This window comes from Emericellopsis atlantica, assembly GCF_019669845.1.
Source record: "Emericellopsis atlantica unplaced genomic scaffold F5Z01scaffold_14, whole genome shotgun sequence".
NCBI classification, from domain to species: domain Eukaryota; kingdom Fungi; phylum Ascomycota; class Sordariomycetes; order Hypocreales; family Bionectriaceae; genus Emericellopsis; species Emericellopsis atlantica.
In genome coordinates this window covers 376,974-393,755 of record NW_025764716.1, presented here as the reverse complement: position 1 = coordinate 393,755, position 16,782 = coordinate 376,974, and the positions used below count along the sequence as shown (strand labels likewise).

The following is a 16,782-nucleotide window of genomic DNA, read 5'->3' as shown; positions in this document are numbered from 1 at the left end:
TTGAAGAGCAAGCCATTTGAAAATGGCCAACGCAATGATGGATTTGCTATAGGAAAAAAAAAAGGGCGCGTCTTTGGTCTTGCGAGATGGGTTGACTTCCTGGGATTTGGCTCGACGGGCAAAGGTCGATATGATGCAGCCGAGAGGCCCTGAGAAGCACACTATGTTCGCCTTTACGATATATTGCTGAATACAGTCGCTGCTACGTATACGTGACTCGCGCTGCCTTATCGTGTTGTGTCGTGCACTCCATGTCGTGATGAAACTTGAAATTAAGGCCAGTGACCTGGTGATGATGACCCACGCGAGCCCCCTAGTTCGGTTCAGGCCTGTTAGCGGGTGGGTGGTCGTGGCCCAAGCGACTTTGACCTTTCATGGGCGTGAGTTCCCAGTGAAAAAGTGATGATGATTGAAGCAGTTGTTTTTCAATTCGTCCATTGATTCATCAATGATCAAGCTCCAGTATTGCATGCTCCAGTGGCTCGTGTTGCCTGCACGTGTGTCTTATCAGATCGCAGTTGGTCGTCTTTAGCGCAGAGAATCAGAAACCCTGTCAAGGGTCAAAAGCCGTGCAGCCGTGCAGGGGATACGTGCCGCCCGTCTTGACAACCTCAGGCACGGAACCCCTTGAGCACTGTTTTCTCCCCTTCTTTTCAGGCCTTCATCCCCAGTCATCCTGATTCTCATATCCTTCTTCACATTATCACTGTCAACTGACCGAGGTCTGCTTGAATCACGTAGGCGACCCACGGTTGCATATACTAACCAAATTTCCAGGGCAGCGTAATTGTGAAAGACTTACCTTCTGCATCCATCGTCATCTCCACGTGGAAACTTTGCATTCATCAACATGTCAGCGGAGCAAAAACCCGAGGCCCAGCCTGTCGCCCCTGTGGTCACTGAAACCGCAGCTGGCGCCGAAGCTATCACCGACAAGCCAGCAGTCACTGCTGCTGAGGCTCCTGTTGAGCCCAAGACAGAGGAGCCAAAGCCAGCGGAGAAGGAGGGTTCCGACGACAGAAATGAAAAGCCGGCGGAAGACGCCACGGCTGCTGACAGTGCTGCTGAGGAAAAGTCTATTCCCCAGACGACCTTCGCCAAGCTAGCGTCCCAGCTTCCCGAGATCAAGAAGAACACTGGCCACGATGAGATGTGGGGCGTCAAGCTGTCCGATGACCCTGAAACGCATGTGCCAACCAAGATCATTCTGCAAAAGTACCTCCGTGCCAACGACAATGACGTTGCCGGGGCCGTGAAGCAGCTGACCGCGGCCTTGGAGTGGCGCAAGAAGTACAACCCCGTCGAACTTGTTGAGAGCTCGTTTGATCAAGACAAGTTCAAGGGCCTGGGCTACGTGACCACCCACAAGGACGGCGACAAGGAGACGGTGATCACCTGGAACATTTACGGCTCCGTCAAGGACAACAAGAAGACCTTTGGCGATGTTGACGCGTGAGTGGTTTCCCTGAAGGAAAGCAATGACCTCGTGCTGATATGAGCAGGTTCATCAAGTGGCGCTCAGCCCTCATGGAGCGTGGTGTCCAGAAGCTCAACCTGAACGCTGCGACCGTCCCGCTGACTGACGGTGAGGAGGACCCGTACAAGGTGATCCAGGTCCACGACTACGTTTCCGTCTCCTTCTTCCGCATGGACCCGAGCGCCAAGGCCGCCTCCAAGGAGACCATCAACGTTCTCAGCACGGCCTACCCCGAGCTGCTGGCACACAAGTACTTTGTCAACGTCCCCGTCATCATGGGCTGGATGTACGCCGCCATGAAGTTGTTTGTCGCCCCGGCGACCCTCAAAAAGTTCCATCCCATGGCCAGCGGCACGTCTCTGGCAGCGGAGCTCCCGGAGGGCATCCGTGCGAGCCTGCCCAAGGCCTATGGTGGCCAGGCGGGCACTGTCCAGGAGATTGGCGAGGAGCTCAAGCTCCAGTCGTTTGTGGAGGACAAGACAAAGGAGGCTGTCGAGCCCACGTCGGAGGAGGCCCCTGTTGCAGCGGTGAAGAAGGAAAAAGTCGCAGAGGAGACCAAGACGGAGGAGACCCCCAAGGTCGATGAGCCCACGGTTGAGAACGCCGCAGCCGACGAACAGGCCAAGCCTGCTGCCGAGGTGAAGACAGCCTGATCGGCATATTCGGAAGCGTGTTTGATTATACCACAGAGACCTGAGCGTTACTGCTGTTGCCCTACACCATATACCCTAATTTGAATAGAGATGGCCAGTTTGAACTACCGATATTTGGCAATGTGCTTTTCCTGCATCACTTGTTGGAAGTCGTGCGTGTTTATGGTCATTAGCTACCTTGATACATGTACTTTTGCGCTTGTATTTGACCGTAGACGATGGCTCACGAGGATACGGTCATGCTGAATGCGGCGCAGTCTTTGCGGGTCAGGCGCGAGGCAAGGCCGGTTGATAAGCTACTCGCATCACGAATTACAGTACAGAAATTGCGGCGCCGTGTTCGGAATTCTCATCGCTGAACAGAAACGACATCGCTGTGTGTTCAACCGCACACGCTCGTTCAGCATCTTGAGCACTTAGGGGCGATGCAGTTGTGCTGTGGGAAGGGGTCCACGTCGAGGTCGGTCAATGGTTCGCCATCAATAGTTCCTTGTCACTAATAGATCAGAATTCGCACATTGGCCTGCGGACTCTTGGAAGTCGATGTTGACATAAGTGCACGTGATGAGGGGTTGGGGCTGTCAGATCTCACCGGGAGGCTGGCAGACTCTGGTGGCCATGTCACAGGCCGCGCGCCGAATGACTGGAGTAGATGCTTCAAGCTGACATTCTTCGCTTGGACAGTTTGTGTCTTTATTGATGAAAGCCGGCATATCAATTCGAGGCTGCGATGAGGCGATTTTGTGCACGACGAGTCCAATACTGCAACGTCGCCTAGCTCGCGCGAGTCAAGCCGCGACCACTGGACAGTGTGTTCTGCAACAAAAATTGGGACAATAGGTACGGTAAAAAAGCTGTGGAAGAAACAAGAAATCATACCCGAAGCCTTTGGGGCTGGAAAATCTGGATCTGCTCAGTTACACATTCCGTCACCTTGCTCCCTTGCTCTCTGAGGCGTGAATGTCCACTGTGATGATGATGTAAATCGCTTGGCGCGTCGAGTCGAGCTTCAATTGTCGGGACTGGCAGGGTCTATTTCAATTCGGAAGACCTCTCCCTAATTTTGAAGCCATCATGTTTCTTGTTGTTGTTGTTCGAGGCGGTTGGGTGACAAGTGACAGGGGGCGAGCTTGTGGGAACAACAGAGACCAACGGTTCAGAACGGCTGTGCCTCTGTAAGGAGAGAACACGCGCTTCACTTTGCATTTAAACAAGAGCTAGTTTTGGCTCGGGACTTTCTATTTTCCTCTGTTCCGTTAAATTGATGTGGCCACGCGGCAGTCCATGATGTGTGGTTGGCTCTCAAGTCTCCGGTGGCGCTGACACCTCCACGATGCGCTCAAGAAAATGCCTCTGGGAAGAGGTGGTCGAGCATTGCAAAACACATTTCATTCTTTGGCAGCACTGAGCACATGGCCCTTTTGGTCTGTGGTCGATTATGTGGCCACCGCCTTTTTTCGCGAATGGCCATCTTCAGCAACGGCAGACGACGAACAACGCCACAAGTGTGTCTCGCGCCGGCTGCTGGCGGATAACTGTAATCTACTCAGTCCTAACTACCACTCGCGACTTTCCCATGAATTACTGCTCCAATGCATTGCAAGCCTCAAGTCACAACAAAAGTTGTGTTTCTAACCCGTGCATAGTCACCTCAAGGCCTCAACCTGGCCAAGTCAAGAATGGTGACACACTGACACTTGCCAAATTATCTTCGCACAATGTAAGGTAGATTTCGCATGTGACGCGCGTTTTATCCACGACTCCCTCTTGGGCAATTTTGCATATCCTAGAAGATAGTGATCGTTCTCGACGAGTGTCACAGAAAAGGGTCGCGGAGTTGAAGAAGTGGAACGGATAGTCCTCTCGCTATATCCCCATGCAGCAGCCAATGCGCGACCGAGGATTCCGTGTCACCAGTTAAGGAGTTCAGGTAATTTGATATTCCGTTTTCTCCATCCTCCTCCCACCTTCACCTAGATCTCTCTCCTTCCCCCTCAACCCATTCTATCCAACCGCACAACCTCGCAACGCATCTCGTCACCGCTGTCATTGTTGCGCGTGTCGTGCCAACATCAAGTATTCCCTGATTCACTTTCTTACGACGAACCGCCCTCAAGGCAGCCAACGCATGCAAAGACCGCGTCGAAGCCTGACTTGTGTGACGCGTGCCATCACCAACAGACAAAAGCTTCACCTTGCTGTGCTACGCAAAACCGTGATTGACCAAGTTACTCGCTCTGAGTGTAGCTATCTGAAACCTTGAACCTTCTAATATCGGCGCCTACGCATCTCCAGGCGTTCATAGCCAAGAAAGGCTATCAAACTCAATCTGATTACTCACTGAGAAGCTCTGAAAAGGTAAGCAAGCAATAATAACCCCAAAGAATTGCAATCAATACTAAATGACTTGGCTAGCTGGGCTGACCAACCAGTGGCAATCGGCCATCTCTGCGAGGCCACGCGCGTTTGCTTTGCTCTACTGCTGGTCCCACCTGAAACCCTGCACCTCTTCCCCATCCCCATTCCCATTCCAATCCTACGGATACGTTATTCCCGATTCGCGCCTCAATTGTCGCGCGTCTGGTCAGGGAGCGCATCACGTCAACCTCAGTGCACTTGTTCCCCCTGCACCATTTGCTCAGAACACGCGTGCACGCAAAACACCATTCGCCTCTGCACTTGTCGCAGTGCTGTTGCTGCGGGTGAGCTCAAGTACCTGCGACCATGTCGTTGTCACCTGAGCGCAGCTTCTCGGCGGCCCCCTTGGACGCCCTGTCAAACGTCGCGTCGTCCAACTCGACACCGCCCACCACGGTCGCCGACAGCGCGAGCCTACACTCCGACACATCGAAGCATGACATGACTTCTGTCGCCGACCTCGCCGCCGACTCGCCCGACTCCTCGCAGATGGAGCCGCTGATCGAGCAGCAACTACGAGACGAAGCCATCCACAGAGCGGAAGCGGCCACCCCCGAGCGCACTCGACGTGTCCGCGACGGCAAGAAGCCTGTCTACAACATTGCGCAGCTCATCGGCACCGCTGGACACGGGAAACGACGCGCCAAAGGCGATAATGTCTCGAACCGTCGACGCCGCACAATTGGCAGAGCCACAGAGATCGACCAGGAGGACCCAGATACAACCAAGGGAGATACGCCCACGCGACGCACACGGCGCTCGCTCGGCTCAACAACAACAGCTCACACCGAAGCCTCGCCTAGGCCGAAGCGCGTAGCGGCGCGTCAGCCCGCCCCTGCTGCCTCTCGCCAGGCCACGCCAGTGGTGGCTGATCGACCGGGCGTCTCGACACGTCGCAGCCGCCGCTCCGGCGATGTGAACGAGAAGGATATTCCACGCGAGTTGCGCCGTCTCGAGGACACAAAGGAGTTCTCCCACGTCGACGATAGCCCCGTCGTCTATACTGTGTGGTCCAATGGCAAATACGTGGATCCCAACCAGGTCAAGAAGGAGGAAGAGGAGCGCAAGAAGGCGAAGCAGGCTGTTGAGGAGCCCAAGGTGGAGGAGGAGCCCGTCACACAGGGCAAGAAACGTCGCGTCAAGAAATACCTGGACAAGGGTCTCTATGCCGGCCAGGACGCCCCCAAGGATCCCCTGAAGGGCTTGACGCCTGGGGAGAAGAAGCAGCTCGACGATCTGCCGGAGCTGAGGCCCAGCGGCGTGGTCAACAAGGTCATGCCTTTGCCCATGTACACTGGCCTGCGCACGCTGATTGCCGGTCGTGACTTCAAGCTTCCCTTCAACATCTGCAATCCGCTCCCGCCCGGCCAGCCGAAGCCGGATGAGTGGAGGAAGATGACCAAGAGTGAGTCCAGATTGATCTGCATTGGGCCAACATCATGCTGACTTTTGGTAGACCGCTTTATTGGTGAATCCAAGGACATTTGGCGCAAGAGTGACCACTTTCATGATTACCAGTCCAAATGTGTCTGCAAGGCCACAGATGACGACCCCTGCGGCGAGAGCTGCCAGAACAGAATCATGCTGTACGAGTGTGATGAGACCAACTGCAACGTTGGTCCCGAACTCTGCAGGAACCGCGCGTTCCGCGACCTCACCAAGCGCCGCAACAAGGGCGGCAAGTATCGCGTTGGCGTGGAGGTTGTCAAGACGTCGGATCGTGGCTACGGTGTCCGAGCCAACCGCGGCTTTGCGCCTGGCCAGATCATCATGGAGTACGCTGGTGAGATCATCACGGAAGAGGAATGTGATCGCCGGATGAATGAAGTTTACAAGGACAACGAGGTGAGTTTCTTTTTTTCCTCGCTTCCGGTTCGCCCAGACTGACCCCGACAGTGCTACTATCTCATGAGCTTCGATCAGAATATGATCATCGACGCCACGTCAGGCAGCATTGCGCGGTTCGTCAACCACAGCTGCAATCCCAACTGCAGGATGATTAAATGGATCGTCTCTGGCCAGCCACGGATGGCACTGTTTGCGGGGGACAACCCCATCTACACCGGCGACGAGCTGACATACGACTACAACTTCGACCCCTTCTCCGCCAAAAACGTGCAGCTATGCCTGTGCGGCGAGGAAAAGTGCCGCGGCGTGCTGGGGCCCAAGACCCGACACGAGGCGGTCCAGCAACCTGGCAAGGTCAAGGCCGGCGGCAAGCGCAAGTTGGGTGACGTGCCGTCTGGCAAGGCAGACGGGCGAGACGCCAAGAAGCCTCGAATCACGAGCACAAAGGGCGCATTGGCCAGTGTGGGCCTCAAGATCTCGCACGGCACGGCGACTGCCATCAAGAAGGGCGTGTCCGCCGTCAAAAAGGCGGCTGCTCTGGGTGGCAAGGCATCGTCCGCCAAGAGCCGGGGCAAGGGAAAGACCGTCGTCAAGAAGACGTCGACGAACCGGGTAGTCAAGGCCTACGTCAAGAACGGGCCTGCCAGGAAACGCGTTTCGACAACGACGACGGTCAAGGGCAAGGCGGGCTCGGGCGTGCTCAAGACCAAGACGATCCGCAAGACGGTCACGGCAGAGGCGAGGGCCCGAGCCACCAAGGGTCCGAAGAATGCAGCCGCCAGGAAGAGAAAGGAGGCTGTCCTGGACAAGACGTATGACATTGCCTCGTTGTAGAGGAAGGGCGCCACCGTATGAGGATTTTAGCTATGTTGTAAGCCAGCAAGTGCTCAACGCGCTTGCGGGGGCTGGTGTACGTTACCAGGTGGAAGGGACGGAGCCCCAGACCTTCACATTGATGTGTTGGGTGCCAGGAGCTCTTTTTACAGTGGACGGACTTGGAATATCTTTCAGTTACTCTCATGATCACACATTACAAGGCCATGGCGTTCCGGCAGGTAGCGAAGGGGAGAGGGATATGGGAGTCGGGGTGTTGGCAGACAGGAGAACGGCAGTAGGACACTAGCACGCACACGACCAGGTAATCTTTTAGGAAAACAATGTATACTTTGGCACACTATCGGTTCTGCGAAACTCATTGCTCTCTATATTTGGACGCCGGCCCAGTGTGCCGTGTGTGTGGCCTGCGGTTTTGGCTGTTTGAGATTGTGAATGCATGCTACTGTATGAGACATGTCACCACGATCTGTCGTCCTAGAGACCAAAAATAGCGCGATGAATCCAACTGCCGGGCTTTTTGACCGTTGACCGAAATAACCAGCCATCTTGTTCTAGAAGCCGTCCACCGGTTTGACGCCAGGCTTCTTGACACACCGAGCTGCATGGCGACCGCATGCTGAGACGATGGGGTAGGTTGGTCGGCTTTTGTTGGAACTTGGGGCTCCACGCTCGGACAAGTCCCCTTGCATGATTTTTTTTTTCCGCTTCGAGTGATCGCCCTACGCCGACGTTGATCATATTGGCGGTCAGCTGCCCATTATGGGAGCATCATGCATTGATGGTCGATCTGTGGCCTTGGCTGCTGGTGAGGAAACATGGCCCCAGCTGGCGTTGAGGGAAGTGGGGGCGGGCGACGACCTAATTTCCTTGCCCTCTGGAACAAGATCGCTGCTAGATTAGGAGGCCAACGAAAGGATTGTTATGTCTTCTGTTATGCATTTGAAGACTGGAGACGGACGTGAAAGCATATTGCACCTGCCTGCAGCCCTTGTTGACCATCTATCTACAATACTGTAGGTTAGGTAGCAGTACCTGTGCTTGTCGAGCATCTCCGGCAGTCCAGGAGATGGATATGCTCACCCTGAAAGACCCTACCAGGTACGGCGTAGACTAGAGACAATAGACTGTCCAGATGCGGTTTTTCTGCACGTGCGTCTCACCTAAAAATACGTCCGCAACCATTGTGCCATTGAACATTGTGCTTTCTGCAGCTATTCAGGGTCAAAGTTGCCGTGCCGTGCAGTGGAGTAAATGCAGGAGTCTACGACGTTAGTCCCTAGTCTAGAAAGATTGTATCGGCCTCTGCGTCGGCCTAAAATAGCGGTGTCGTAATTCCCCAAGAGCCCACCAAAGACATGACACAGATTGACAAGAGCCCCATCCCCACCACGGTAGACGAGGGGACGAAGACGACCATGAAAGAAGAACAGGTCTGAGACACCATCCGCGACTCTGGTCGCAAGCGGCTGAGGAGCCACCTGCGTCAAGTCAACATGGTCGTCGCGAACTGGCTCAGACCTTGTCACTCCAGGATTCATCTACCATTGTCGCTGACGTAGGGGCCAGGGCCTTGTATTGAGAATTACGTCGGTGCTGATAAGTGAACATGAACTGCCTGGGGGCAGCACTCGAGCAATCGGATAAGCGATAGGTCCACTATGCAGGATTCTGTCCAATGAGCATGACTCGTTAGGACGGCAGAGCAGAGTGGCTTGCATTTGCAGACGGTCAGCCAATCAAAATCTCTCGCTAAGACGGTCAGACTAGCTCGTGGAGACGTCAGATCTGTCTCGACGCGACGGCAACGCCAAAAGTGACCGGGGACGGCCAGACACCAATCATATCAGTGGAGTCATGCATGCGGACGGAGTACGTGCGACTGGGGCAGGGCAGGACCTCCTCAGCGCTCAGTGCTCACTCACCGGCCAAGTGAGCATCTTCGTGAGAGGCTTTCGAACATGCACGTCTGTCGGTCTGGAAAATTCTTCAGCACTGCCTGTTATCATTGCTCCGTAGCAGATGCGCTAGATGGTTAGTCTACTGTAGAGTCACAATTACAATGCCATGATCTCGCTACGCCCCCGCCTCATTTTCGCATGTCCGAGGACATGGAGTCTAGTCGTACCTGCCCGCCCCTCCTCCTGATAGACTAGGACAGTACGGATACGGATACCTAATAGTCTTCTTCCTGGCTGGCTGGCTGGCTCCTGCCCGCCACGTGCAACGCGACGACGAAAGCGCCACAGAGACAGTAATGAAGTAATTAGCCTGTGAAGATGAGGATGGAGGGCCGCATTCCAACCTTCTGCGTCACCGCGCTCGCGGGTTTCACCTGGGACCGACCGGCTATCCTACGTACGAACGTACAAACTGCCAAGGAAAAGCGCCATTATTCACCTTCCCCAGCACGTGCAATCTCCAAGCAAGTCACTTACTCAAACGGCTGCAGCACTGCGCGGTAGCGGATCAGGGCGGCTGGAGGTTCCTGTGGGGATCGTGCTTCATCGCTGCATCAGTTGCCCAGCCCCGGCGGAGCCTCGCTCTTGGCGTGGCCCACGGCCTTTGCCGATGACGGTCGTTGCTAAATTTTAGTCTCCTGCTGCTACCGGACAACCTTAATCCTTAAGTTGAGCCGCCCCCGTCCTCCTCCTCTTGGACTGTCCCCCTCATCTCTTCTTCTTGTCAGTCTGATTGTAGCCGATTTCTGGAGAGAGGCTCAGATATCCAAACTCACTCCCTCCTCCCGTCTCTCCTACCAATCTGCTGCTTCAGCGTCTCATTCAATTGGGACCGTCCCCTCCCAGCACATCCATCGACAGCCTGTCTGCCGGTCGATTGCAACCTTGATGGAGTGAAATTGTTACTCGCCACGCTTTCATCATCACCGCAACCACAACAACCACCAAACATATAAACTCGAGCATAGCAACACAAGACAGTCTTGTGGGATTGGCAAGTGAAGAAAGAACACACCCAGGCGCTCACCCACTTCGCACCCCAACAACATGGGTCAGGAAGAGAAGCGCCCCGCCGAGAGCCATGTGAGCGGCCAGGCGAACGAGCCCATGTCGGCGCCGGCCCACTGCCTCTCCGTGAACGAGGTGGCCACGCAGCTGGGCGCCAACGTCGACTCGGGTCTGAGTGACGACGACGGCAAGTCGCGCCTCGACAAGTACGGTCCCAACGACCTCGGTGACGCCAAGGGCGTGTCACCCGTCCGCATCTTCGTCGCCCAGGTGGCCAATGCCATGACACTGGTCCTGATCATGGCCATGGCCGTCAGTTTCGGTATCGGTTCCTACATTGAAGGTGGCGTCATCACCGGCGTCATCGCACTCAACGTCATTGTCGGTTTCTTCCAAGAGTACTCGGCGGAGAAGACCATGGACTCGCTGCGCTCGCTGAGCTCGCCGACAGCCCGTGTCGTCCGCGGTGGCGAGGTCAAGACTATTCCCTCGGGCGACATTGTCCCCGGTGATCTCATTGAGCTGAAGACTGGTGACACTATCCCCGCGGACATTCGTGTCTTTGAGGCCGTCAACTTTGAAACCGACGAGGCCCTCCTAACCGGAGAGTCCCTGCCCGTCCGTAAGAAGGAGAACGAGACGTTCGAGGAGAAGACTGGCCCCGGTGACCGCCTTAACGTGGCCTACAGCTCCTCCACTGTCACCAAGGGCCGCGCCAAGGGTATCGTCTTCGCCACCGGTGTCTACACCGAGATTGGTGCCATCGCCGCCGAGCTTCGAAAGAAGGATTCCAAGCGCCGCCCCGTCAAGCGCAAGCCCGACGGCTCCGCCAAGCCCCATCGTTACGCCCAGGCCTGGGGCCTCACAGCCACCGATGCCGTTGGCCGCTTCCTCGGTGTCAATGTCGGAACCCCGCTGCAGAGGAAGCTGTCAAAGCTGGCCATCCTCCTGTTTGGTATTGCTGTCGTGTGTGCCATCATCGTGCTCGCTGCCAACAAATTCAGCAACAGGAAGGAGGTTATCATCTACGCCGTCGCCACCGGTCTCTCCATGATTCCCGCCAGTTTGGTCGTCGTGCTCACCATCACCATGGCCGCCGGAACAAAGCGCATGGTGAAGAGGAACGTCATCGTCCGCAACCTCAAGTCCCTCGAGGCTCTGGGTGCCGTCACCGATATCTGCTCTGACAAGACCGGTACCTTGACGCAGGGCAAGATGGTCGCCCGTAACGCCTGGCTGCCCGGCTTCGGCACCTTCACCATTGAGAACTCCAGCTCGCCTTTTGACCCTACTGCCGGAGACATCCGCCACCACACCGAATCCCCCCACCGCATCGACTTTAAGACCGGTGGCGACTCGTGCGGTACCCTCGCCGAGCCCGCTGCTCACGTCGAGAAGGGCGCCGAGGCGCTTGCGTCGTTCCTTGACACCGCCTCCCTCGCCAACCTTGCGACTGTCCAGAAGAAGAAGATGACGGAGGAGTGGGAGGCCCGCGGCGACCCCACCGAGATTGCGATCCAGGTCTTCTCGTCTCGCTTCGGCGCCAACCGTGTGGAACGCACTCATGGCGAGAAGCCTCAGTGGGCTGACGTTGCCGAGCTGCCCTTTGACTCGGACGTCAAGCGCATGTCTGTCGTCATGAGGAACACGGACACTGGCAAGATGACGGCCTACACCAAGGGTGCCGTCGAGCGTGTCATCCAGATCTGCACCACCTACTCCGGCGGCGAGATGACGGACGAGTTCCGCCAGGAGATTCTGCGCAACATGGAGGTCTTTGCCAGTCTGGGTCTCCGCGTCCTCGCCCTGGCCAGCAAGCCCTACGACCACGAGATCAAGGAGGGCGAGGAGATTGAGAGGGCCACCGTCGAGGGTGACCTCATGTTCCATGGCCTCGTCGGTCTCTACGATCCCCCTCGCGCTGAATCTGCCCCCGCCGTCCGAAGCTGCCACGAGGCCGGTATTTCCGTACATATGTTGACTGGCGACCACCCCGAGACCGCCAAAGCCATCGCCATCGAGGTCGGCATCCTGCCCTCCCGCATGGGCGACGTCGCCAAGGATGTCGCTGCCGCCATGGTCATGACCGCCACCAGCTTCGACGCCCTCACCGACGACCAGGTCGATGAGCTCCCCGTCCTTCCCCTCGTTATTGCTCGCTGTGCGCCCTCGACCAAGGTCCGCATGATTGAGGCCCTCCATCGCAGGAAGCGTTTCTGCGCCATGACTGGTGACGGTGTCAACGACTCGCCCTCTCTGCGCCGCGCTGATGTCGGTATTGCCATGGGCCAGGCCGGCTCTGATGTCGCCAAGGTGAGTCTTTGCCCTTTCCATTTCATCATAGCCTCCCCCGCTAACATGTTTTTTTTTTTCAGGACGCCTCTGACATTGTTCTCACGGACGATAACTTCGCCTCGATTGTCTCCGCCATCGAAGAGGGCCGACGTATCTTTGACAACATCCAAAAATTCATTCTCCACGTGCTTTCCGAGAACGTTGCTCAGGCGCTCACCCTGCTGGTTGGTCTGGCCTTCAAGGATGAAAGGAAACTATCCGTGTTTCCCCTGGCACCCGTGCAGATCATCTGGATCATCATGGCCACCAGTGGTCTGCCCGACATGGGTCTTGGATTCGAGCAAGCTGTCTCCGGCATCATGCACCGCCCCCCTCACTCGCTCAAGGCTGGTGTCTTCACAAAGGAATTCCTGGTTGACATGGTCGTCTACGGCGTGTGGATTGCCGCACTCTGCTTGGGCGCCTTCAGCCTGGTCGTCTTCGGCTTCGGCGACGGCGATCTCGGCAACAACTGCAACAACTCGTACTCGGGCCGCTGCGACACCGTCTTCCGCGCCCGCGCCACCACGTTTGCCTGCCTGACCTGGTTCGCCCTCTTCCTCGCCTGGGAGATGATTGACATGCGCCGATCCTTCTTCCGCATGCAGCCCGGCTCCAAGAAGTACTTTACCCAGTGGATGCACGATATCTGGCGCAACCAGTTCCTCTTCTGGGCCATTATCGCCGGTATCGTCACCATGTTCCCCATAATTTACATCCCCGTGCTCAACAGGGAGGTCTTCAAGCACACACCTATCGACGCGGAGTGGGGCATTGTCTTTGTCGCCGCCGCCCTCTTCTTCATGGGTGTCGAGCTCTGGAAGTTTGGCAAGCGTGTCTTCTTCCGTCGCCGTGCCAAGAAGGCCACCGGCACTGCGTTCAAGGATATGGATATCGAGGACAGAGTGTTTGGCGAGTTCCTTGGCTCCTCGAGCGGCAGCACTGAGAAATAAGAAGGGCGATCTGTCCTCGTCAGAATGAAAAGACGCGTCGCCGAATGAAATAAGGCACATGCAATATATACTCAAGGTCCACCAACAAAAAAAGGGGGATATCATTAAGTAGTTAAGATCACATATTTGCCACATATAAGACAAATACAATTGGAAAGCGTTTTCTTTCATATCCTCGCAAGGACCACCTATCGTGAACTTGATGCCCGTTCTGCTTTGTCTTGTCCGTGACCTCATCAATTCAGCCCTCATTGCCCGTTTCATGAACGACCCCGTCGGGGCTGAAGGAGGCTCTTGTGACCTATTTGGGCTCATAGCAGTGCGGAGTGTGTCAACTGATATTTGTAGATGACATCTAGAGGCCTATGAAATCTACCTTCTGCCATCCATGGACCTGAATGACTCTGATTAAGCTCCCCTTTCCCGTACAATAGACACTTCTAATGCGCCCCATCACCCTACTCGATATCAGGCGTCGCCCTGCTGCTTCCCGCCTCTATGCACCGCTCCTCTCGTACCTCATACCGCCCATCTCTCGCACTCAGGACGAAGCAGCGCTCCGCAAAGATGCCCATGTCGTTGTACTCCCGCCACAGCGGGTCGAGACGACGCACCATGACACGGCGCCAGCCGCCCACGTTCATGGTGATGCTCTTCCAGGGTCTTTGGCGGCTGAGCAGACGGTTGAATATCCGTTGGCTGGCGATCCTATCCACATCGTGTGTTGGTATCGACTCGCCACAGGGTGTGATGAGCGTCTGGACATGGAGGGTGACCTCCTCCAGCCGCGGGCACAGACAGAGCGCATCAAGAAAGCGCTGTGATTCAGGTCCCTGGATGTCCATGTCTATCTCCAGACGCCGCAGGCATGGAAGACCCTCTGCGACGCGGGTCAAGTCCGAGGCACGCATGGTCGGACAAGAGCGTTTGTCGTCTGTGAAACCGACGTGGTCCCTGAACCGTAGATCCTCCAAGGAGTGACCGTGCCGTAGCAACGCATCCACGGGAAATAGCCCAATGTGACATGTGATCCTCAGGGATCGCAAGTCCCGGAGGTGATGGTTGACCAAATCATGCAAGAGTCGTGTTGCTTCCCTCCTCTTGTCCGGCAGGTGTGCGCTCCAGTCCTCTATGTGTAGGTGGCGTAATCTCCCCAGAGCCGTAAAGTCGAGCGACTGCAGAAAGTTGTGGTATGGCACGGCTGTAAGATCCAAGCTCTGTAGGTGTGAAAAGTCCCAGTGTTTCCGGACCTGCTCAGGCGTGTGATTCCACCCGTACGACCGCAGCGATAGCTCTCTCAAGGGGGGCATGCGCTCCCCTGCCTCGAACGCCAGCTGTGTCCCCTGCCCTCGATCCTGGTACGCAAAAACTCGGAGATGGGGTGCGTGTACGAGGAGGTGTTTGAGTGCGTCGAGACGCGCAGTCAATGGCGGTGTCGGGCTGGCAATGGTGAGGGATGTGAGAAGGTCGCTCGGTATGGCTCTTCTGTATGCCTCGCAATCAAACTGTCGAAGCGGTAACCCCTCGATCCGTAGCTCTATGCCGTCCTGTCGCATTCGCTCAATGTCGAGGACAGCCCTGGGGAGCCATTGGCCGGCGTCGTCCTGCAGACCATGGCCCTCAAACCGCCACCTGCGCTGTTAGTTAGTTCTCTTCTTCATCCCACAAAAGACCACTCTTTCTTCCAGCCACTCACGTTATGGACTTGAGTGTGCCTACCCATCGCAGCACTTCTCTTACCCCTGGAGCGTGGAGAGACCCAGGTATAATAATATGTTTTGTATATCGCTCCACGTGATGCTTAACTCGAGGACAGCAACAGGCTGATAAGACGCGGTCATGCAGCTCGAACACGCGGTACGAGACTGGTGTCGCAATGCTATCGAAACGACGGCACACACGTCGCACGTTCCACAGTGATGACTGGTCTATCCCCCGCAGCTACACACGCGCAGGTTAGCGTTTCAGCGTTCCTCGTCCCGTACGTAGACCGCGAGCAACCGTACCCACCTGCTCACATATCAAGCTCAGGAGCTCCGAGCTCAAGTGCTCCAGACTGGCCATCGATTTGGCGGCGACAACAACATGTGTTCCGTCCAGGACCGACGCCTTCCGCCGTAGCTTCCTCGGTCGAAGGGCATGGGGCGCAGAAAGAGGGGGAGGAGACAAGAGGGTGGCCGATCCCGTGGTCAACGACATGATATTCCGAGGGCGGGCTCGCGCGCACAGTAGGTACACACAGTCCTGCTTGTTATGGTTTCAGCTGACTGTTGCGGTCCATCGGAGTCGGGAGGGAGGGAGGGATGAAAGCAACGACGTGAGGAGGGTATGCGTCAAGTGCGTTGGTGAGTACAACGTATGTGAAAGTAGAGGGAGGTGGGCAATGTAGGTAGTGAAATACGACCCATCAGGCATGACTAGGCCGCAAGAGGTAATGCAGGCGAAATGCGCGGTCAAAGAGGCCTATTAACATGCAGGACCGTATATACATGGACACGGATGGTTTGGAAAACGGGCGGCAGAAGCCATGTCTGATGTCTGGCTGAGGAGGTGGAGAGACGGGCAGTGGCCAGGTGGCCAGGAAGGGTCCCCAGTCGAGGACAGTTCTTGTCTAAGCTATTTAATTCGCACATTCGGTATATAATTACCGTAGTATTTATTCCATGAAGGAGAGGCTGGGACCACGGCAGCGTCAGGACACAAGGCAGAGGGGACGACGTACATACGTAGAGCAGCAGGAATCGAGGCTTCACTTGAAGGCGCTTGTTTCGCAAGAATGTCCGAAAGAGGCATCTGCAGGGCCTGTCCGGCCAATCACAGGCGCGACCCGCTTGTCTCGCGGAGAGATAGTGGAGCTGTCCCGAGGCTGGCGGGTGATGCTTATACTATTATCGTATGTTCCCGAACTCTATTGGAATTATAAAGGCAGAGAGTGTCTGGCAAGAAATAGAGGTATGTGTCAATGAATGACAACAGTGTTGCGGTCAAGGGAAATGAGCGTACGTCTCAACCCAACCCATCAGCTTGTACTTTCTACCAGCAGACCCTGTCCCAGTCATCTGGTAACAACGAAACACGCAGGGGACAACAAGGACTCCAGCTACGTATCATCATCACGCATTACATGAACCCAAAAAGATGGACTTCAAATCCCTCTCGGATCTCCACTCCACAGGAACATCCAACCGCATGGACCTCTTGCAGAGCGCGGCAGAGTCGCAGACGTGGCATGGCTTTGGCCCCAGCCAATTTGTTCGTCGAAATTACCTCTTTGGGACAAGCGCGTATGTATAGCC

The 16,782-nt window shown here is 55.9% G+C and overlaps 4 protein-coding genes across 4 annotated transcripts; 3 read left to right on the top strand and 1 right to left on the bottom strand.

Moving 5' to 3' along the window:
* The first annotated feature begins 576 nt into the window (after positions 1 to 576).
* F5Z01DRAFT_656000 (phosphatidylinositol transfer protein sfh5) lies at positions 577 to 2,367 on the top strand. Its single transcript, XM_046263549.1, has 2 exons — positions 577 to 1,452; positions 1,503 to 2,367. Exons 1-2 carry the CDS (start codon positions 851 to 853, stop codon positions 2,128 to 2,130), a joined length of 1,230 nt encoding a protein of 409 aa, XP_046118044.1. The 5' UTR covers positions 577 to 850; the 3' UTR covers positions 2,131 to 2,367.
* A 2,487-nt stretch (positions 2,368 to 4,854) lies between these two features.
* On the top strand, positions 4,855 to 7,230 carry F5Z01DRAFT_622493 (uncharacterized protein; the record flags this gene model as incomplete). The annotated part of the gene is made up of 3 exons (XM_046261272.1): positions 4,855 to 5,953; positions 6,005 to 6,393; positions 6,445 to 7,230. 3 exons carry the CDS (start codon positions 4,855 to 4,857, stop codon positions 7,228 to 7,230), a joined length of 2,274 nt encoding a protein of 757 aa, XP_046118043.1.
* Positions 7,231 to 9,809: 2,579 nt separating this feature from the next.
* F5Z01DRAFT_724057 (sodium transport ATPase) lies at positions 9,810 to 13,655 on the top strand. The gene is made up of 2 exons (XM_046266623.1): positions 9,810 to 12,512; positions 12,575 to 13,655. Exons 1-2 carry the CDS (start codon positions 10,239 to 10,241, stop codon positions 13,484 to 13,486), a joined length of 3,186 nt encoding a protein of 1,061 aa, XP_046118042.1. The 5' UTR covers positions 9,810 to 10,238; the 3' UTR covers positions 13,487 to 13,655.
* On the bottom strand, positions 13,511 to 15,685 carry F5Z01DRAFT_687636 (uncharacterized protein; the record flags this gene model as incomplete). Its single annotated transcript, XM_046266021.1, has 3 exons — positions 13,511 to 15,118; positions 15,183 to 15,427; positions 15,497 to 15,685. The coding sequence occupies 3 exons, from the start codon at positions 15,683 to 15,685 to the stop codon at positions 13,945 to 13,947; spliced, it is 1,608 nt and encodes a 535-aa protein (XP_046118041.1). The 3' UTR covers positions 13,511 to 13,944.
* Between the last annotated feature and the right edge of the window lie 1,097 nt (positions 15,686 to 16,782).